Below are 22,757 nucleotides of genomic sequence, written 5' to 3' on the forward strand. Positions count from 1 at the left end.
TTAACTGTCCTTGTTGTACAAATTAGAATACCATGGCAAAGTCCGATGGCAGTGAATTACAAAATCTCTGATTGGATTGTAAATCTTTTGGCATTTTTCCTTACAAGAGTGAGTTGGCTGGATTCTATGTCTTTATTATTCTGACTTTAATAATCAAAACAATAGGCTCATGCAGTTTTAAAGATTACCAAAAACATTGGCACTGAGTGAATAAAAAGACTTAACTGCTTAAAAAGTAATGGCAGAAATAAACAACCTTGTCCTCCTGTCTCCACGCTGACTGGCTGTCATAATGAATTTGCTGGGTCGCTTCAAAAAGAGTGGTGTTCAGAAAAGGGTGAAATTTAAAGGTTTTTTTCCACAGATAAAAAAACAAACAAGCAAGCATTTGAAAAAGATTCTTCATTGTATTTTGTCATGTTCACTTTGTCTGATACACGTTTCATCAGGGCCCGTTTCTAGACCATTTCTGATCAACATAAAATCTTAAATTATACTCCAGCATCGACACAGACAAACAAAACAATTTGAGAATGATCATTTCTTTCACATTGGTTCTGGTCAAGAAGTTAAAACAACTTGCTAAAGCCCTACTGAGCACTTGTCAGTCAATAAATGCATTGCATTCTATATCCTAAAATCTCCCCTAATGACTGGAAAACAGAACTATGAGGTTCTTAAGAGGTGGAAATTACAAAATTAGACTCTTTGAAAACAATAGAAACTCCAAATATTGTTACAATGACAGTGTCTCGACACGATCAATCTCTTCAGTCTAGACTAAACATTGGACCAACTGAGGTTTTCCAAGGCTACAGCTTTACTTCACTATTTTAAACAATCACCTTTGGAATCTATTACGTACGGAGAGGTCTACCTCGACTGAGGAATACAACATCAAGGAAATAAACGCATAAAGTCATACTAAACAAAATCCAAGCAGCAAATTATACTTGATGCTGTCATGCAGGTCATAAAAAACAAAACAGTTGCACATATGTTAAAGGTGGAAATTAACTATTTAAAATCAAGCACTGTGAGAAATGTGATTGAGGTGAAGTCGAAATGGAGTGAGGAGCTGGTCTGAGGCAGTCTGACAGAATCATTGTGCAACGGCTTGCACAGTTTGACTGGCTTTCTCTATTGCAGCCTTGTCTGAGGTATCTCTATCTGTCGCTGCCTCCATTGAAGCTGTGTCAGCTTCATGCAGTTCAGCCATGTCTTTACCCACATTTTCCAATGCAGCATTATCTGAGGCTGCCACGTCGTGGGTATTCACGTGCGAGGCTGGCACATCCATCAAAACTGTATCTGCGGTGACTGTGTCTGCTGCAGTCTTGTCCTGAGCAACTGCTTCTGAAGGACCACTGACCATGGCTGCTGTCTCCACAGCAGGCTTGTTTGTGGCAGTCTTGTCTGAGGCCACCTGTTCAGTCCTCTCCACGTAGAAGAGGATGTAGGCCTTGGCCTTCCTCACTGTGTCCTCGCTGGTCAGAGTCACCGTGCTGTCGTTGAAGTGATACCAGCGGCCCTCGTGGCTGCCATATGCTGTATAATGCCCTGATCCAACCCTGTGAACACAGACACATATATCACGTTCTGCTGTCTGGCTTCTTACAAGGCTGCATTTATTGCTGCTGAAGTGAGGACGCATTCAGCTCAGCAGTGCAACACCACCACCTAGAGGCCAAAGGTAAAACGGCAGCACTTTGATGAACAGTTCTTGGCAAATCTTAACGCATTTTCAAGGACTCTCAGCCTAATGCCTTTCAGCGTTTAGTGGCTGCATGAATTTTTAAACAGCAGCTGTCCACAAGGCTTTTCAACAAAATTACATCTGAATTGTTTATATAACAAGCGGGAGACAGACAGCCAACTGCGGTAGGCAGAACTGCTCGGCAAATGATGTTTAGATTCATAGTTGAGTGCTGACTTTTCTTTTCTCTTCTCCAGATGTTAATTGTGCTACCATGGTGACAGAAGCACATCTTGCATGTGTGTGAGCACATGATCAGCTGTCGGCTGGAGGAGGGGGAAAAAACACCTCTCGACCCCAAATAAGTCTGACAAATATGCAAGATGCTGCAGTGCTCTATGTGCTGTTTGCGCTCATTTAAAAGAAAGCAAATATAATCAAACAGATGAAGCTTGAACAAATATTAATTTCAACTTCTCCATTTGTGTGTTTGAACAGGGATACTTCATCAACTCACCCCGATCCATGATGCACTACGACAGCGACGAGGTCATACAGGCAGCTTTCTGGTAATGAGTTCTCTGGCTTCAAACATAAAAAAGACAAAATAAGATACTTCCTTTCTGGGCTCTAAATGCCACTAAAAACATCACGCCTCAGAGATTTACAACTGAGAGGAGACACTTTGCATCTGGACATGTATGCAAAACCGAGGTTTCACACACAAATGTCAGAAAGGACATGAAAATGATGGTAACCTTGGTGGTGAGAATGACAACAGGTTCACAGGTGTTTAATAGAAAGACAAAAAACCATTAAAGAATGATATCAAATAGAAGGGTGTATGGAGAGGGCAGACCTTAGCCAAGGCCAAACGACATATCTGACAGTGTTAACTAAAGTGAAAAGTAATTTGTGTGTCCGCCCCGAGATTCGGATCCACTCCAAAATTCTTACTCGGCCTATGCTAAACACTTCCACCAAGTGTCATGAAAATCAGGCCAGTGGTTTTTTGTAATCATGCCGACAGACAAACTGAATCGGGAAACTCCAGTTTACACGAGTACCTCGCTCCGAGTTTGTCAGATAACAGAACTGCTGTTGAACAGTGACCCCTGGAGGCATTGGTTTAGAAACTTAAGAGTCTAATCTTTGACACAGAAATGCACAAGATAATCTTATCAAAAGTCGGTGAAGATTCTCAGTCATCCAGGTCATGGTAATCCTAAGTGCTATATCGTAGGCAACTGGACTTGCTTGCGATTCTTAATGACGTAGGGGTCACGTGAGCAACCTATGACCCTGCTAGGGTTCCCACCCACACAGGGTTTATAGCCTGCAACTTCGTACCAGTCATTTAGCTTCTTGGATGAGAGGCGAAACGTCTTCAAGAAATGCAAGCAAGTCCAGCTGCCTACAATATAGCAATCTTATCAAAACTGCATCAGCAGCAAGTGTGCCATGCAGTCATGGAAACAAGAAATAATAATAACTTTCTTTGTACAGCACAGTTCATACAGCAAGTGCAACTCAATGTGCTTTACAAAGTAAACATATCAGAGAACATATCAGATAAATAGTCAGGAGCCAGTCCATTAAGAGATTTAAAAACTGAAAGCAGAATTTTACAATTAATTCCAAAAAGAAAAGAAAGCAAAAGAAGAGTGTGACATGCACAGTCATGGAAACAAATGCGGGTGTCCTACATGGCTGGCTGCAGATCTGTCACCAAAACAGGTATCACCTAGTGATCCAAATAATAAATAATCAATGCACTACAGATGGTGGTGCTGTGGCACAGCTCACCGCCCATCACACTTCATTCATAATGTAACATTTAGAGTTCTTTATTTTATTGTTTTAAAGTCTAACAGCTTTTTTTTCATTGATTAATCTGTCAACTATTTTTTTGATAAATCGCTCAGTTGATTAAGTGTTGGAAAACGGTAATATATTCCGCACGTCTCCGATGTCTTCTAATGTCTTGTATTGCCCGACCAACAGTCCAAAACCCAAACACAGTCAGTTATCATAGAAAATGAAGAAATCCTTACATTTAAGACTCTGAATTTTAGGCATTTCTATTTAAAGACTTAATCAACTATCAAAATAGTTGCAGATAAGTTTGATGCTGATGAACCAATTGTTTTTCAGCTTTATTAGTGCGCATGATGCATCATTTTATTATGGATGTAATGTATCTCTGGTCTGCCAGCAGAGGCCAACATTGATCTCTCTAGTTGCCAACTTCACAACATGCTTTTTTCTCTGTGGATATAGAGGAAAAATTCTGTTTGACTAAATCACCAGTTTAGCGAAGGAGACTTAAGATTTATGTGTATTAAAAAAAAAAAACTCCTAAATCTATATCTATTCAAATTGTTGATTTTTTTATGATGTCTGCGGCTCCTGTGTTTGTGCCCAACGCACAGTGCAGCCATTTTAGTTCACCGTCATGTTTCACGTGCATTACAAAATCAGTTGTCTAGCGTTTCGCTTGAGATCTTTCCATGCTGTGACTAGTGTCCTGACTCCTTTTTTAAGTTACCAAACCATACCCCTTCATTACAAAGGTTTTAATTTGGCACAAGTACTCAAAGTTCTTGTGGTATTGTGTTGTTTCCTGCAAGTATGACTGGAGTAATACCAATAAAACTTCCCTTATGACCACTTCGCCTTACTTGTATTTCTCTTGGAATCTTCCATTACAGCAGACACAGAAAAGCAGGATTGGATTATTAATACAAGCCTTTGTGGGGATATTTATTTTGCAAAGCTACAGCTAATTTCAACAGAGGTCTCTTAAAGAGCACAGCTGGCCTCTGACGCATTACAGCTCTTACTGCGGACTGTTTCCTAACTAAACTGCAGCACTTCCATTTTCATATATTTATCATTCCTTGTTTTTTCATTGTAGACTGATGTTAACTGTGTTTGTAAAAGTTCCCAAATTACCATGATTTATACCATTTCCTGTCTGAAACTTGAAAACTTTATTGTGAAATTTGATGATCAGCATTTCTTCTGTTTTGAGCTCACCTCAAGTAAGTAGCCCCTCATGTCCAGGTGTTTCAGTGGAAACTCCACATAGGTATCCACCTTGTTTCTCAAAAAGGCTGTCCAGTGGAACCTTTTTAGGTGCAGACACAAAACCTGATAATATAGGAAATAAAACCTCCAATTATACCGAAACACTATCTTCCCAACTACTCTGCTTTCAGAGAATAAACTTTCAAATTAAACTTAAATGAAAAAAATTCTGTCTCTACCTTTGGCAGCATCTGGATCCAGAACTTCTTAGTGGATTTCTGTCGCTTTTTACACTTATGGCAATAGTACAGCTCTGTTTCATCAAGTTCTTCCAGGTCAGTGAAGCTACGTAAGCAGTCTAAAACAAAAACAAATAGACAAATAGACAATGTACACAATTAGAAATGAATACTTCAAAAAAACTGTGTACAGGATTCACACAAGGTGCTTGAATTTTGAGGGGAAAAAAATCAAGTACTGTTACACCTCTAAAAGAACCCCTTTTTCAACAAGGTGCTTAAAAAGTCCTTGAAATTCAGATTAAGCATGTAATACAGTCTTATATTTGGACCAATGTTTTGTTCAGTTAATTATTTAAATTGCTCAGAATCTGAAATCGCTCAGCTTTTTCTTTATTAATTCTAACACATCACCATCTCCACAGCACGCTCTCCTCTCCTTTCTTCATAACCTTCATAATGTCACGCCAATCTCTGTAGTTTATTCTCTACTCCAGGAAAAAGAGTAGGTCTATCTTAGTGTGACAAAACTTAGCATGACTTAGCTTAATGACCCGGTTTTTCACAGTGATTTGTTTTTCCTCTCCCTTCAGCAGTGCGCCATTGTGATAGGTCAGCAGAAAACTGAGAGCGTAACTATATATCCAGCTGACAACGTTTCCTTATGCATAGGACAGTTCTATTTTAAGGATGATTTTTCCATTCTCATCTTGTGTGCTCCTTTTTGTAACGAGTTGATAATACAATTAAACAGAATGTGACAAGTGAGCCTTCACTGAAAAGAGACATTGATCACATCATTTATTTAAGTTTAATAAAAATGTATCTTTGGAAACAAATAAGTTGCTTTGAGTTTAGTCCTTGAAAATGGGAAAAAAAAAAACAGTGCTTGGAAAAAGTACTTGAAAATCCCTGAATATCAATTTCTAATATCTGTATGAACCCTGTGTCTAATGAGTCATTACCTCTGACAGTGTGAAACTTACCACGCAACGTGCAGGTGGGCCCTGGCTCCTGGTCCTTACTTCTCTTTTGTCTGAACTGGCTGGGAATGTCCAAAGACAGATCTGAGAGAAAAAGAACGGAAATAAATCCTTTCATATCACACATCATAGTGATGTAATTATATTCCCCTCAGTAACTGTGTTTGATTTTTTTCTTGTTCACTGGAAAAAGAGAAAAACACAGAGCCTTTCTTCAACTTGCTATATTTGGCTGTTCACTAACAAAAGTTGTTGTCTTACCAAGAAATGGATCAAACTTCCGAGATTCTGTTCCACATATCAGGCAGTTGACTTCATTCTGAAGTATGCCACCAAAATTGGATGTGACAACACTAGCAGTCCCATTTCTATGATTAAAACAAAAACCAAACATAAAGCAGTTTTAATCACTGAATGCACTTTAAAATCTTTGGGTGTTTAATTCATGCACAGGCAAACAAATATGCAAACGTCATATTCTACATGTGGACTAGTGAATGTTCACTGACTAGTAAATGCTACCTGTGCATCTAATCATTACAACTTATAAAGAATAAAAGTAAAAACTTGGCTGCTTTCAAAAAGAAAATAAGCATGAAAAATCAAACACAGTGTGCCAAAATGCTTCAGTAAAATGGGACAGTGAATAAAGAAGAATAAAAAGACACTTCGGCAGCATGTCTACAATGATAAACGTGGCCTCTTTATCAACATAAAATCAACTGGAAAACAGCACAAACACCACACAAAATAATTATAAAGGTGCGTGGGCTTACATGCAGCATTTGCCCTCTGTGGTGGAGAGTCTGACCCCATCCTGAGGTGAGACTGGGTGTGACGCCCCGTTGCGACTGCACTGGAGCTCCCTGTGGAGATGGTCCAGCAGGTAACGCATGAACTCATGTGCGTCCTGCTGCTGATAGCCCCTGGACACACACAAAAAAAAGGCTTTAAATGACATTCCTGTAATAACTCACAACAGTGTTTTGTATGCTGCATCTACAATGTTTTGACTATAATATGCTACACTTAAAGCTGTAGTGGGTAACTTTCATATTTGCTTAAACTGTCACTGTATTTACAAAGCATTAAATGAGACTGATAATCTGTTAAAAAAAAAAGTCATGCACCTCTGCCTTCTCTATTGCCTTATCACGCCTCTAATGGCCTTACAGCACATGAATGAAAACAACCAATTAGAGCCGAGGAGTCTTTAACACAGCTGTCAATCATGTCAAACACTTTGTGAACTGTGGTCAAACTGTTAAACTAGACAGCACTGATCAAATACGAATCAAGGTTCTGTTACTGCACTGCCTATTTCTCATCTCAAATGTTTTCAGAAACATGTTTTAGCGTACTGTTCAGCTGTAAAATGAGAAAGTTGGTCTGGCTGGGTGCTTGGTACTTTGATTGACTGTATCCAACATGGTGGCTGGGTCCCAAACCTTAATTTTACAGCTCAACAGTACAATAAAATATGTTTCTGAAAACATTTGAGGTGAGAAACGGGCACTGCAGTAACAGCACCTTGGTACATACTTGATCAGCGCTGCCTGGTTTGACAGTTTTACCACAGTTCACAAAGTGATTGAGAGCTGTGTTAAAGACTCCTCTGCTTTGATTGCTTGTTTCTTGGTGCACCACGGTTGAATCCAAAGAATGCCATTAGAGCAGTAGGGGGAGGAGGGCCATGATTTACTTCACAGATTATCTCTCTCATGCACTTCCTTCAGACTATAGCGACACTTTCAGCAAATATGACACAGTTATTTTCCTTAAAGTTACCAACTGTAGCTTTCAACAAACCGAGAGAAAAGAGAACTGTTTACTGCTCAGCATAAGGAGCTTAATTCTGGGAACATTTTCTATGCAGTGTTTGCATACCTGAAACTTGGCATGATTTTCCATATAGCATAAAACAAGGAGTCTGGACTGAAGGCCGTCTGACTTCCTTGCCACAGGGAACAAAGGGTTTTCCTGAATTCCTCCACCAAAGACCTGTTCAACATAAAGCAGCGCTGTTATTCCACCGCACAGCCGGAGACAATCCACATCTAAAGCCTGTCTAATGCTCTGTGGACTAAAGAGAAGTCAACACAAGACACTAAACCTTATCAAAACCATACCCAAACCTGTGTCAGATTGCATTTCAGTGTACAATAGGTTTTATTTTTCTGGTCATTCATTGTACACTATATCTGTACTACTCAGTGTGTGTCATCTAGTCTTGCTGATATAAGATAATGACTGCTGTTAGGAGCCTCATAAGAGAAGATTTCTGAGAAGGTTGCCCTCGTGATCACTCACAAGTAACAATTTTGTCAATCTTATACTTGCTGAAAATGATTTTTGGATCAATGCACTCAGCCCATAAATCCTCCCTCCTACAGAAGAGGACCTTACACACTGTTGTCCCCTTGGCTTCGGGTGTGGTACATCCGTCTTCCTGCCGTCTTACCACTGCGTAGAGCCACTGCAGGCAGCTCCTTGAAATAACAGCTGAACTGCTCGATGTTGCTGTCAAAGAAACACGATTGGGTTAACATGTTTGACAGCCAACATTTGGAAAATTAGCAAAAAATGTAACAGGCGGGTACACTTATCACTATGGTGTTACAAAGGAACTGAATACAATGCAAAAAGTTAGTGATGTTTTTGCATTTTTAACTGCAGATATATCAAGTCTATGTTTTTGAGGTTATGTTTTGGGCAGGTTTTTGCCTTTTTTGACAGTACCGCTGAAGATGGACAGGAGAGTAGGAGAGAAAGAGGAGGAATGACATGCAGCAAAGGACCGAAAGTTGGAATCAAACCAGGCTGCTGCAAAGCACTCAGCCTATATGAGGCACACACTCTACCAGGTGAGTTAGAGGTCGCCCCAGTCAGGTCTATGTTACAATATATTTCTGACCCCCTTTCAAATCAGGCCGGTATTTTGAATTTGCTGATGATTTTAAATATTTATTGACTTTATGGAGAAGGCCGAGGTTGCCATGCAAAGAAAATATAAATACACTAACTGCTGTATATCATATTACATACTAAATACAAGTAGAAATTCACAGCAAAAATCAGCTTTATAAGGCACATTTCAAGTTTCTGCAAATTCATTTCTACACCCTACTGAAATAAATGAAAACTAATGGCTGCCTGGAAAGTAGGAAAATGGATGTTTATTTAAAATAAATCTACAGCATGCTTTGGTAAATGCTCAGCAATGTACTTGAGATAAGGTAATTGTGAAAACACGGCAGTCCTTTAGAAACCTCAAAAATTGTGTAAGCTGGGAAATCTGTCCTCTGACTGTGTCTTGTTTCTAAGCAGCCTGTGTAATTCCCCTGACTGTGCCCCAGACTGTATTAATAAAGGATGACTAGTCATGGGGCCCTGGGTCTACTGGGGCAGAGCAACTGAACCATGCTGCAGACCCATTTTACCACACACATCCCTCATCTTCAGTGCAGAGCCTTACCTGAGGGACTGCAGGATGGCATTCATGAAGCACGTGTTGCCTAAATTCCGCAGGCCTGTAGCACCTGAAGCCGCTCCGTCCTGACAGAGATAAATAAAATGCACAAAGATGAGTGTATGTATGACTTAGAAAAAAATCACTTTTAAGCTAACATTTAAAAGATATCTTGATAGTCAACTTGGTCAACTTTGAAGTGGGGTTGTATGAGGTACTTATTCACAGTCAGTATTACACACAGTAGATGTCAGTCTACACGCACCCAGTGTACGTTATATATAAAATATTTTCAAGGCACCTTACTGTCAGATAGCCCTTTCGAATGGGGAACTGAGGCCGTTGTACTGCTTTGATCAAAGTCAGACTCCGCTGAGAAAAACAGTAATTTAACATTGTCTACCGCTGCTTCGATCGCTTAGTTTCTGTGTGTTATTGTGTGACTTCGGTATTTACAAGGGTTAGCTCAGCATAGCAGTACACTGCCTGGCATCCATGTCAGTACTCCTGCCCGCTGGAGTACCGACACGGGGGCGTGCCCGCCGACATCTGCGGTATGTACCACACTAACTATGGATTAGTACCTCATACATCCCACTTCAAAAAATTCCAAACTACCCCTTATAGGCCCACTTCTGACTGTTAAAAAAAATTCTGAGGATCACCTTCCGAAATAAATGAGGAAAATAAGACGGTTCAAAACAGAGGGGAAAAAATACACTGGGCTGTAAATGTGTTATGACACTGACAGCTGTTAATGTGATGACTTTCTGTTGTGCCTGAAGACCGTGCCTTTTGCTTCAGAAGTATTATTTTGGCTTCCCAACACATCCCGGGTGCTTTGTGTTTGAGTGTGTCTGGAGCTTCTGTGGTATTAGCACCTCATTTGACAGGATTTCACCACATGCAACATGCTGTGCTCTCAGCTCAGCAACACTGACTGCCATTATGAATCCACATTTATCCAGGATCACATTTCCTCACCACATTTTTTGGAGCTTTGACTGGTACCGCGTTGTCTCTCATGTCACATTTTAGTTTAAGGACCGATCCATTTTGTGTCACTGCATGTAAGGGAACGTTAGCGAGCCAACAGGGGCAAATCACTTTTGTAGTATGTGACTGATAAATGATTTTTCTTTAATTTACGTGAATTCTTGAGCACATCTAAATACAAAAATAACTAGTTTTATAAAATAAAAAATATGATAAAAATATAAATGTAATCTAACCATTTGGCAGTACGGCTGCAGCCCACCAGCACTCTGAAAATAGCTGGTGTAGAGCTCTCTAAAAGGCTGCTGTGACTAATTTCATTGGAACACTCTCCGAGAGTGTGAATAAAGACTTGTAAAATGATTTGAGCTGTAGTACAGTCTTTTGTGCTGGCACACAATCGTGGAGTGGCTTCAACTTACAGCTTCTTCTTTCAAAAGAAATCAATAAGGATATTTTCAACCCACTTACATTGTCTTTCAACAACTTGCTGTCTGGAGCTGGGCTTTCCTGAAGTTTTCTTTTCCTCTGTCTGTCACCCATCAGCGCCGAGCTGTAAGAGGGAAAAACATTTTCCTCTTGTATTGAGCATGTTCAGATGTGCAGATACATCTTTGCATCAAACATTGTCAACTATCAAAACTACAGCTACATTTTAATTAGTTATATATATAATTTGGTGAGTGTAATAACGACAGAGAACAAATGAGGCACTTACTTTTCTAAACTCTGCAGATGCTCCCTCACCTTCTGCACCAGCCCAGGTTTGGTGTCATTGACGACAAAGTCATCGCATCTGTAACTATAAAATCCACATTAGTCAAGACACATAAATGTTTTACAAATCAATAAACTAATTGAAGTTTGGACCCATTAAAACTCCATAACAAACAGGATATCATAAATGTACCGCATTCTGTTTCACTTTGGTAGATTGCAACATTTAACCGCAGGTGTAAATGTGGCAGAAGGGAGTTTCAGCAAACCCTACTAAATATAGTTCATACAATTTGGATCACAGTTTGCTTGTATCAACATGTGATCATTTGTATCATGTAACCAGTGGAATGTTGGATCACTTATAAAGAAACTGATTAGCTTCAATAAATCCATAATGATGGCATAAAGAAACAGTTGGTCCCTATTACAACACCATAACAATCCTTTGACTGTTTTATGACGGTGACTGTTCTTTTGCAGGGCCCACAGTGAGTCACAGATTGCCGATAAAGACAGGTTGGTCATGAAGGACACTCACCAAAAGACGCTGTAGTTGCTGCAATCCATGCAGACAGAATGATGGGATTTCTCTTTCTCCTGCTTCTCGCCCTTCTTTTGAGTAATGCCAACGACTTGGCTCTCTTCAAAGTGTTTCTTCGCGTGTCCATTGACATATCTATGCGGAAAGAGATTTCTTTATAACATACAACATCTGGACCTTCCAGAAAATAATCCTATTATAAACAGTAACAGGTGTTGGCCTTAACGTATGCTCATAAATGTTATCAAAGAGTCTGCACCTTAAAATAAATATTGCAGTTTTGATCTCATGCACAACTACGGCGCACCTTATCGACCAGAGCATCTGTTCTTCTCAAAGAAAAATCCCTGATAATCTTTGAAAAGCCCCAGAGAGTTGTTAAACACCACATGCTAATGTTTTGACAGTATTTCAAGAATCCTCGAGGATTGTTTTTACCATCTGGATAAAAAAACAGTCGGTCTGCTGCACAATAAAAAAGATTTTTAACCTATTTGCCAAGCTTGGACTACAATCCCTTATCCAAAATAAGACAGTAACTGGAAATGACATCTTTCCTTGCTCGATTAGATTAGATCTTTGATTGTGAAAGATTGTCAAAGGAAAAAAAGATGATTAGCTCTGTGACATGAATGAAAATGTAGTACACAAAAGACAGAAACTGGGGCTAGTCAGACATATCCTATACGATAACAGCTCTGGGAGGATGCTCCAGCCAAATACTTAACATGTATTTTGTTAACCTCAGGTTTTAAGGGCCTTATTTAAAAACAGCCATTTCAGTGACCACTGTATGACTAAAAACCTTGCACACAAAGTCAAATGGTCACCAAAAGCAGAAGGATTAAGGCACACCAGAGTGTTACCTGAGTTATTAGTGTGGTGTGTTTGCTACTGTGAGCACAATAGGAGGACAACTTACCTTCCACAATGGACCATGAGACAGGTAAGGCAAATCCATGGACTTTTATTGGACCTGCAAACTGGAGATAAAAGATGAAGCCTTAATTTAAAAGTGCACAGTTTAATGGCACATTGTATTGCTGTGATTTTCTTTTAAATGGAGTATTCCTTCATGTGTGATCTGCCCTTGTGATAGCTGTTGACTTGTGGCTACATTATCTATCTAGCTGGCACAAGTGTGGCAGTATCGGCTCCAGCAAGGCTTGGATCCACCTTCAATTTATGTATGCGTTACCGTCGATTTTAGCAACGTTAAATAAACGGGTGACAAACACTTCTCTTACCGTTGCAGCACCAGGAGGACGGGGTACCGTTGGGGAACCTGGAGGTATCGGCAGGAGAGCTCACGCTTGAGTTCAGATGAGGGCACTCCATCAGCTCACAATTGTGAGTAAGTCAGCTAATTTTAGTCAACACCACAACACCAACTGTACCAGGAACACGGCAGATAACAATAGTTAGCCAATTAACCTGTACTAGCTAGCTAACGTTAGCTGACCAACTACTTCTGCTCGCGAGCGCACGTTTTCCTGTCTTCGCTCGCGCTAACACGGTTGGTAGCTAACGTACTACACTTCTTGCATATTTTCAGGGAACGGCGGCTTACAGAAAATAACGGTCATGTCGTTTCCACCCGGACATACTGTAAGTTAAAATAGTAACGTTTTCTTGGGTGTTTAACGTACTGGATAACTGCTGGCGTTTGCCACAAACAAATGGAAATAACTTGAGGAAGTGACGTGCTGTCTGCCGGCTCGGCCGTTTGCCAACTATACAACAAAGATGAAAAAGCTTCTGGGATAACGTCTGACTACTTCCGCCTTCGCTTACACTCCCCAGGCCGCTTAGAGATAATGCAGGGGCCTCATATTTAGGTTTGTAGCCTTTAACGTCGTATTGATACTTACTGATATTGGAAAGCTCTAATATTACACAAAACTACGCCATATTGTGAGACTTAACTTGTTTTGAAGTGTCGCGCATGCGTTATAGCGAGCCACTGCCACGCTTCCTATACCGATAAAAGCGAACTGTGAGTTCAAAGCGAGTTTTGATTTAACCCATGCAATCCTCTCCTCATAAATTCACCATAACAAGTGTCTATACCAAATATGGAACCACAGATCTATTTACAATGTATAAAAAAGCCCATCTTGCAATAATAAATGTGAGATTAATTCTTAATTCATGTTTCAGAGAGCAGGGAAACTATTTTTTAGGTTTTACACCACTGGTTTATGGAGATAAAGCATCTACTATCACCCTGCTTTATCTAGATCAAAGCATAAACACCGTTATGATGTAAATATAAATATTAAAACTGAAAATGGCAAGTACATTCTGTAACTGTAGGGTTTATTAGCCTATATGACCATAAAACACTGCCTTCACTGCTGTGTATCTTAAAAAATCCTTAACTATTATCTAATTCCAGCCATGTGTTGTAAGGCTTGAGTCTACATTGGAGAAAAGGGACACAACTAAATGTTTATGCAAAGCCCATGTCCGCGGTGTAATCATGGTAACTTTCCTCCTAATTTCAGAAGGGGATAATGAACCAAATGTCAAAAGTGGTATCATCATCATTTATTCAGCATTATGTAACAAAAAAGCTTAATGAATTGCAAACTAGGCAATCACAACAATTCAAGGAGACCCAGCCCAACAGATTTTATTCTTTTTATAAAGTTCAATTGGTAAAAACACCTTTTAATACACTGCTGAAATTGAATGGTATAAAGTAGCAGTATATCTGATGATTGAAGCAGAGAGAAAGTTTAAGCAAGCTTTGAAGAGATGGTATGCAAATAGTCTATTATAACAGGGACCTTGCAAAAACTAATACAGTGTTGTGCGTTTATGTTTATTTAACAGCTGTATGTAATTATATGATTTTTTATTTGCACCTGTCAGTCTTACCAGACCTGGCATCTTGCCCTGCCAGAGGATCATAATAGAAATAAGCCTGCTGCTTTCTTTTGTAATTCACTCCTTGACAGTTATAGATTTATGTGATAAGTGTCTTCAGGTGAAGCAGTTGTATGTGTATGTTATGACTGTCACATAAATCTATCTATCTTGCTCTAATCTATTTTACACATAACAGTGCAAGTACTCTGTTCCATATATGAGCCATATTTGATCATGCCTGTGCTGTTTTACTCTTTCACTATTATGAGATTTCCCCATGACACTTCAAAGACTGACAGGTGCCTGTCTCAGTGGGAACCTGGGCAAATATGGAGGGAACTCAGGCAGTTCTCATGACAGTGTTAAGGTCTCACTTGAACTCTGTCAGCACTGTTTCATGAAAAATATACGCAGATCTGGCATGTACAGTGTCAAGATTCCAAAAACAAGATGATCTCTAGCTCACCTGGTAGAGCCTGCAACCCATGTAGGCTGAGTCTTTGCAGCGGCATGGGTTTGATTCCAACCTATAGCCCTTTGTTTTATGCTATCCCGCTTCTCTCTGCCCCATTTCCTCTCATTTTCAGGCGGTCCTACAATATAGGCAAAACCCCCAAAAATAATCATGAAAAAAAGGATAAAACAGCCTCAATGTACAAAAATGTGTAGCATCAGTACAAAAAGTATAAAAACACAAGTATAAAATTAAAAAATATTTTTATTTTTGTGCATTTTGTGTCACTTTAGGAAAAAAACATTGAATCACAAGCTAAAAGAATGGCATTAAGGGTGTTTTTGCTGTTGTCAAATATCAAAATGGGTCAAATTTAACCTGAACAGTTTGTAAAGGTCAACTGTTAAAACTGTGAAATTGTTTAAACATAAGTACACATTATAATTATATGACTGTGAAGTGCCTGAGCATGCTCTCTGGAATAGTGGAATCATTACCAGATAAGACAGTAACACCACTCCACCTGCAAAAGGCCAGGATTATTTTAAAGTATTTTAATTTGATTGATGTGATTGGTTGCACAATAAGAAAGTTACTTCTTTAATCTCCAGACTCGCTTGTTCTTTTTGCATCATGACTGCAGGCTACCAGACAACTGACATTAATAATTATTCACGTACAGGTTGAATTTTTTTGTATGTACGGCCTTAAACATTGATAAGGGAGTCTGAGAGCAATATGACTAATTTAAAAAGCGATCTATTCTATTAACCTTTATTTTCCTCACATGTGATGACTGCTCGAATGATTGAGTGGACATGAACAGATGCCACCCTTACACTTGGATATGATTATTTAATATGTAGGCCTATAGATCTGTATCAAATATTCATAAATGGGATCTCAGCCTTGAGAGTAAGAAATTGAGCCTTTTTATTTACTGAAAGATGAACCTGTTACACAGTACCTCATCAAATTAATGATAATAATCAGATACTTTATGAACATGTACACCATCCTCTGAAAACTGGAACTCTATCAGAACATTTTCCATAAAACAGACTAAGAAGAGATTGTTCCGCAAAACTGCTTTTATATCTGAAACACAAAGCATTTGATATTACAGCTGCACATTTTAAGAATGAACATGAAAAAAAAAATGTGAAAGGTTGTTTTTGACATTTTTATGTTGAGATGTTTACAGCCTAAAACAAAAGATTCACAAGTGCTGAGCAGGAAAACATAATAACAGAGGATGTGCTGCGGGCATCACTTCACAAAAACAGCTCTAAATATATGTGTGGGGTTTAGACTTGGCACGTGCCTTCAGAGGACTTCAGACAGTTTTCAGCAAATCTTTGAGCCAGGTGATGATGCAGTGCTGTTTTGGAAACACTGAGAGGGTTACGAGACCACATCGTTAAAATCATTTCAGGTAATTGTGCACGAGCAGATGAGTACCTGAAGTTTGAATGATGTAGTGGTGCTCCTGTTCATACTTGAATGTTTGTCATTAAAAGCACTGACTTCCTTTAAATGGAACATTTTCCAGAAAGTTTGATGATGGCTGTTTTTTTGTTTGTTTTTCAAGCAGCAATCAACAACAAATTTCATTAATAACTGATGTGCCGAAAGTCTGTGAGAAATATCTTTTGTTATTTTCTGGATTCCAATTGTTTTGCCCACACTCCAAAACCCACATATATTCAGTTTAGTATCACATAAGGCAAAGAACAGCTAACAGACTAATCAATTAATTGACTAATCGTTTCAGCTCTGGTATTTTTTTATTACATTTAAACAAATCAACCTCATTTGGGATTGCTGAATGAAAGTACAGCATAAAGGAAGCTCCCAGGGGAAAAAACAAGTTAAGAAACATCACTTTGCACATGTTCTAAGAGAAACAAAACATAGAATTTAAAAAAATGCAATGGCTATTACATATGTCAGTACAAAAAAACTAAACTGAATTTAAATGTCGTAATCAGTTGATATGTTTAGGAGAGTTATAATACAAAACCAAGCTGATAAAACTCCACATGTTGCTATTGAGGTGACATGGTTCTCTACGCCATTTCAATCCCTCTCTCCTGAAGAGGTGAGCCAGTCTGGGGGTCTTTACTCTTCCCTGATCCCTTCTTCTTGGGGTCGTTTTTCCTAAACAAGTACAATAATTAGAGGACAGTTGTTATTAACTGTAAAAAAAAAAAAAAAAAAAAATGCCATTGCTTTCTAGTTGTAGTCTGTCATCATTTTTTATGTAAAACCACAGACGAGGAAAAATAGTCCTACTTTGACTGAACGGTCAGGACGATCACAGTTATCACGATGGCAGCAATAATGACAGCAAGCAGCACTCCGCAGATGATGGCTGTTAAAGAAGACAACAGGGTAACAGATGAGCAGGGTTCATGTTAATAGATTAAATACAAACAAAAGTATGCACAGAACTAAAACAGGGATCTGCCTGTGTCTACTGACCAATAGGAGTGTCCGGCTCATCCTCCTCTACTTCGTCACGATCATCTTAGAGCCAAAACAATAAAAACATATCAATGTGTCATATAGTTTTAAAGCATGCTTTGACATATTGGTGTATAAACACGTATAGTTATCAGCCAATAAGAGAGTAGTGCTCACCGTGGATGCCTTCACAGGTGGCGTTGCAGGTGCCCTGGTCAAAAAATCTGTTTCCGTTTCCGATGCATCCAGACCAGAGGAACTTTTTGCATTTGTCATGAACAGAATCGTAGTAGTATCTCAAATACTGACCACTGCATTCACCTACGGCCTTTTTAAAGTGGCAAGCCTTGGACGCTGCGAAGAGAAAACATCAATCTCATTAGAAGTAGCAGTGGTTACAGTTTATTAATAATACTAATACTTCAAAAAACACTGTGATTGATTATGTCTGATCTGCACCAGCTACTAATTCAGCAAAGTACTAGACGATTAAAACTTTATCAAACAGTTTATAAATGCCTCAGGTGCATTCATTCACACTTTCAGTTGTCATGAGCAGTCCTGCTCTTTCGCCACATGGTGGCACATTACTAACACTCATGCTGACACGTGTCTCTGCTGCAGCCTCTGCAGAAATAAAGTAATAAGGTGGAAAAAGTGAAACTCAATGTTACTTGGGTCAATTGAATTGACACGCAAAATAGCACTGGCATAGATAAGTAGATTTTGCGGTCATATAATGAACGTGCTCCTCTTCAGACATAATTACAATCTGGTTCTTTCTCTCTGTCTCTCAGCTGCGATTGCGGAGACTTGACGATGATGTAGTGTTTCCTTTCATGGTCCTTTAGGCCATAAAACTCTACCTCATTAGCCAGTCCATGTTCCAAAGTCCTCAGACAACAGCCAGAGAGAGGAATATTTTTTCATTTTTTTTTATAAACTGGCTTCATCTGCTTTTAGGTGGTCTTTGAAGATACATTAGACACTTTGCATGTTTAAAACAGAGTTAGAGGTGAATCAGTTGAATTGTTACATCAATATACCTTCATTATTTGTGTTTAAAACCATCTTACCGTCCATGGGGTAGATTTGATCTACATTGAGGGAACAGTTTCTTATGCACTCTCTCTCATTTTGAAAACGGTTGGCGTTTCCTCCTTGGCCTTTGTATAGGAAAGGATTGCACTGGTCTTTGATGGGATCATAGTACAAGGCGAAGGTGAAGCTGGAGCCTTCACCTTCATTATGCGGCAGCGAGCAGAATTCTGTTGGATGATGAAAAATAAAAATACTGTTAGATGCATTTTATTTGCAAAAGACAATGTGCTGGTTTTCAATACAGTATTGTGGCTGTAATGGCTACAAAGTAAGCTGGTATGACGAGCATTGCCATAGGTGTTTCAGTGGAAATTATCTACACATAGATAATGTTTAACTAACCTCATCACCAGATACCCACTCCCTCTTTTTATGACAGCAATAAAAAGTGTCATTTCAGTCCTCCCGCCCGTCATAGATTTCACAGAAGGGAAGTAGTTTCAAATTCTTCCTTCCAGACTTTTTAACCCAAAATACACTTTGTTTTTGGAAAGAAAGTAACCATAACAAACTGGCTATCCTCGGACGCTCAAAATGTGTGCCTCTCCCATCACACGCACAGCTGTGAGGTGAGATGGAGCTGCATAGGTTCACCTCGCTGTGCTCAGGCTCAGACAAAAATGATCTCACTGTTTCGAAGTTTAGAATTACACAGGAAGGAATCGTCCAGACAGCTTAGCACAATCGTTAGCGGTGTGTAAATAACATTTCCAGGAGAGTAAACGTATAGTAAATACTATACTTTCTTTTTTGGGTCACAGTTAAAGACAATCATTGTTGGCTTCAGTTGCACGTCACAACATGAACATGAAGTCAGAAAGGAAGGTAAATACAATTATATTCTGCTGAGAGACGCAGTCTAGACTTACATAATGTACTGAAACAGCTTTTTTTCCCCATCAAGCTTATTGATTTCTGATTGAAATTAATAATTTTGCAGGCATCACTCTTATAGAGTTTATTTAGTCATCTGCCAGTGTAACCGCCATGTTGCTATGGAAGGACTGAAGGTGAAACTTTGTCTCCAAGAAAATACTGACAATCATATATAAGACATGTAAAACACAGTATTTTTGCAGTTTATAAAGGCAGCAATACACAAGACTAACACTTTTACCAAAGCTGAGCCTGTGTGCTAATAGCCTGGCCTATTCTGAAAAACGTCTGGTCTGTAAACTGTTCTTATAGTCACGGTTTTTAATTAGGAAGAAAACAGATTGCTGTACCTGGACGATCCGAATGGCTGATGTGGAACGCAGCAAAAGCAAACCCCAAAAACAACAGGCGCTTCATCTTGCGGCTCGTCTTTGTGCTGTCTTTCCTGAAGTGACTGAAGGTTGTAAACTACAGTGGGAGTGGGGTTGTCATCACTGACCTTTGGACTGCTGCAATTGAAAGTTAACGGCAGGGATCGACATCTTCCTCTTTTTTATTACCTGTGTTATTCAACAGGTAAGAGGGTTTTTATATTAGGGTGTAACCAGGTATAACCACCTCTGTATAGCCTATAGATGCAGTAGTGTGTGATAATGTTTTTGTAGTTGGGTGCAGGGGCGTAAATTTAGACATTGCAGACAGTGTGGTTGCACTGGGACCCATGAGGTGGAGGGGCCACTGAGAGAGTGGGTCCTCCAACGATGTGTCGGGTGGAGAATAGGCCCTTATGAGTGATTGCCACCGCGGAGAGCTCCCTTTAGATCTCTTTTGATTAAAAACAGTGCCATTTGCTATATATGCCGTTGAAAGATGCCCTATTCTTTTTCTATAAACTAGGCAATATCATCTTTAAAAACATTATGCCCATTTCAAATAAACTACAATAAACTATTAAAATTGTTAAATTAAATTGATAACTTTCTTTCATTTGTATGTTTTGTGAAATAATATGTTAATGTTATCCAATGTCACGTCTCTACCGTACGCCACTGGTTGGGTGTTATATTTGAAACACTTCACACCTCATTCAAGGAACATTCAATCTCAGTTACACATGATACCTGCTACACAGCGGCAGCATGCACACATTAGCATAGATAAGTATATTGACTAACTAACACCATAGAAGGGTCATTATTGTCATTTGACGGAGCACGTCTAGACCCGATGCTTCAAAACTGAGATTACCTGATGCAATTTAAATGACTGCAAATGCAACCTCACCTTTTGCAACTTCACCTTGATTAGAGAGCATTTTTAGTAAGTTTAAATCCTCTTCTTGAAGTCTTGAAGTTACCTCAGGGAGTTGTTCTATCCTCTTATTTTGTCATTTTGGCTTAAATACTCACAGTAGCTTTCCATTCTCACATCGTCAGGCTTTCATCTTCAGTGTGTCATAATCCTCATCATGAGCCAAGGTAAAAGGCGAAAGATTTATACAATCTGAAGAGAAACAAGAGTGATCTTCATGAGCCATGGCAAAAGACAGTAAACAACTTGCAATTATGTTGTCTTCTCGATCTTCCAATAGATAGATAGATAGATAGATAGATATGTTTTAAGACATAAAAATACTCCACATGGATTAATGTGTGTCTGACAATATTTCCTATCCTATTCCTGTTTTATATCCCTCATTTGTTTCAACTTTTCACATCACACTCGTGTAACATCACAATACATATTTGATAATATAGAAAAGTAACACACAACAAAGGTTTGTAAGTGAGGTGCTGATCACTAAGAGCAGAAAACAAGTATTGCACAATAGTCAATAATCAAGACTGGAGGCTGTGATGTCAAATAAAAGAGAAAAGAGAAATGCAGATGGATCCAGAGTGTGCGACACTTGTTTTCTACTTTTAAATTGCATAGTAGACCACTGGCCTCCAAACTATAGTTGTGATATCACAACATCATGCTTACATTAATTCAGATTTAATGTGAGCACAGACAAATGTTTTCCTCTTAGCTGACAGATGTGAAAACAGGTGTTCAGCAGGTTCCTGTTATACAACTAAAACACATTACAGTACAAAATAAATACAGAAACAATCAGTAGGCAAAACAACAAAACGTAGGCAGCTACACAGACAATGAAGAGTAGCAGACTGAAGTGGAGTTAGTCAAATGGGATATGGGATTTAAATCAGTGGTTGCAGGTATGTCCTTCCATCAGTGTTTATATGCGTGTTTGAAATGTGCAAGTTATTATTGCTCTAATGTAGTATGGGATATCATTCCAGATCTTAGTGTAAGTGTGACAAAATGATCTCTGACCATAACTGTTTTTGTAAGGTGGTACAGGAACAAGTGCATGAGAAACCGATCTAGTGGCATGTTGCTGTCTTGTGCTGTGAAACAGAAAACAGAATTTAATGGCTTGATTATTTGTGTAGTTTTGAAAATTGAGAGTGCGGTGCAGTGATGAGTCCAAAGGGAGAAGTTATTGTGGATCTTGTATGCTCTGTTGTATAGTCTTGCTATGGGTTCAGTGGTTTCCTCTGTGGTGAGGGACCATGAGGGGAGACAGCAGGGTGCTGCCCAGGGAGTGATTACATGTGGGTATATGTCTGAAACAGCAGGGGTGAGATATGGTTTGATCTGAATTTGTAACTGTAAAGGTATCATAAGTCTACACAGTTAAATTAGTTATGTATGGGGAATAACTACACTGTTGTGGCATGCATTCATTTTTTATATAGAGAGCTGTTTTGCCTCATAATGGTAACTTTGACCTGTAACCCTGTGTTGCCTATACAGCGGACATTATACCAATTAAACGCATTTTGAGGTGAAGCAAAGGGGAAACCCGGATTTTCCCAACATGCATTTTCAAGTGTTTTTGAGTGGGTGAATTTTGATTTTATGAACGTGACGTTGCATTTGACAGTAATTTTGGTAGGATTACAGATGTTGACAGGTGGGCAGAAGTGTGAAGGTGGCACCCCACCTGTCAACATCTGGCAGACCCATTTGTAGCTCACTTTTATTTTGCTTTCTTACCTCCATTGTCACAGAGTCCACAGAGTCGCGCATGTCCACGCACCGGCACACGTGCATGCCTCCCGCTCTGCATCTTTGCTCCGCGGGCAGCTCGAGCCCCTAAATGAGTGACTTCGCTTGGATGCGGTCGCCGCCGTCGAGCTGTCACTCTCCGGTGACCCGATGACTCTGGAGGCTGGTTTTGTTGTTGCTCTGACGTCAGCACGAGCTACAATGGAGCTGGCAACATGGGTATAAAAGCCGGTT

At 39.4% G+C, this 22,757-nt stretch overlaps 2 protein-coding genes across 2 annotated transcripts; both read right to left on the minus strand.

The window, feature by feature from the left end:
- Positions 1 to 387: 387 nt before the first annotated feature.
- Positions 388 to 13,483, minus strand: usp3 (ubiquitin specific peptidase 3). Its single transcript, XM_050073789.1, has 15 exons — positions 12,922 to 13,483; positions 12,597 to 12,657; positions 11,672 to 11,809; positions 11,132 to 11,215; positions 10,885 to 10,966; positions 9,424 to 9,503; positions 8,355 to 8,468; positions 7,836 to 7,949; positions 6,725 to 6,874; positions 6,210 to 6,316; positions 5,952 to 6,032; positions 4,966 to 5,084; positions 4,736 to 4,849; positions 2,214 to 2,281; positions 388 to 1,571 (listed from the first exon to the last, which is right to left on the minus strand). Exons 1-15 carry the CDS (start codon positions 13,010 to 13,012, stop codon positions 1,103 to 1,105), a joined length of 1,872 nt encoding a protein of 623 aa, XP_049929746.1. The 5' UTR covers positions 13,013 to 13,483; the 3' UTR covers positions 388 to 1,102.
- A 2,590-nt stretch (positions 13,484 to 16,073) lies between these two features.
- On the minus strand, positions 16,074 to 19,895 carry si:dkeyp-73b11.8 (BPTI/Kunitz domain-containing protein). Its single transcript, XM_050074171.1, has 6 exons — positions 19,796 to 19,895; positions 18,545 to 18,736; positions 17,646 to 17,822; positions 17,487 to 17,531; positions 17,298 to 17,376; positions 16,074 to 17,162 (listed from the first exon to the last, which is right to left on the minus strand). The coding sequence occupies exons 1-6, from the start codon at positions 19,860 to 19,862 to the stop codon at positions 17,072 to 17,074; spliced, it is 651 nt and encodes a 216-aa protein (XP_049930128.1). The 5' UTR covers positions 19,863 to 19,895; the 3' UTR covers positions 16,074 to 17,071.
- Positions 19,896 to 22,757: the final 2,862 nt, after the last annotated feature.

Source organism: Epinephelus moara, chromosome 20, assembly GCF_006386435.1.
Source record: "Epinephelus moara isolate mb chromosome 20, YSFRI_EMoa_1.0, whole genome shotgun sequence".
NCBI classification, from domain to species: domain Eukaryota; kingdom Metazoa; phylum Chordata; class Actinopteri; order Perciformes; family Serranidae; genus Epinephelus; species Epinephelus moara.

Coding starts and splice junctions, on each gene's coding strand:
- usp3 (XM_050073789.1), bottom strand. CDS start 13,012: ATGGAGTGCCCTCATCTGAACTCAAGCGTGAGCTCTCCTGCCGATACC. Junction 11,810..12,596: donor CTCATGGTCCATTGTGGAAG/GTAAGTTGTCCT, acceptor CTTTCCGCATAG/ATATGTCAATGGACACGCGA. Junction 6,317..6,724: donor ACAGAGGGCAAATGCTGCAT/GTAAGCCCACGC, acceptor TTTTAATCATAG/AAATGGGACTGCTAGTGTTG.
- si:dkeyp-73b11.8 (XM_050074171.1), bottom strand. CDS start 19,862: ATGAAGCGCCTGTTGTTTTTGGGGTTTGCTTTTGCTGCGTTCCACATC. Junction 17,377..17,486: donor TGAGCCGGACACTCCTATTG/GTCAGTAGACAC, acceptor CTTCTTTAACAG/CCATCATCTGCGGAGTGCTG. Junction 17,163..17,297: donor GTCCTGACCGTTCAGTCAAA/GTAGGACTATTT, acceptor GTACTTGTTTAG/GAAAAACGACCCCAAGAAGA.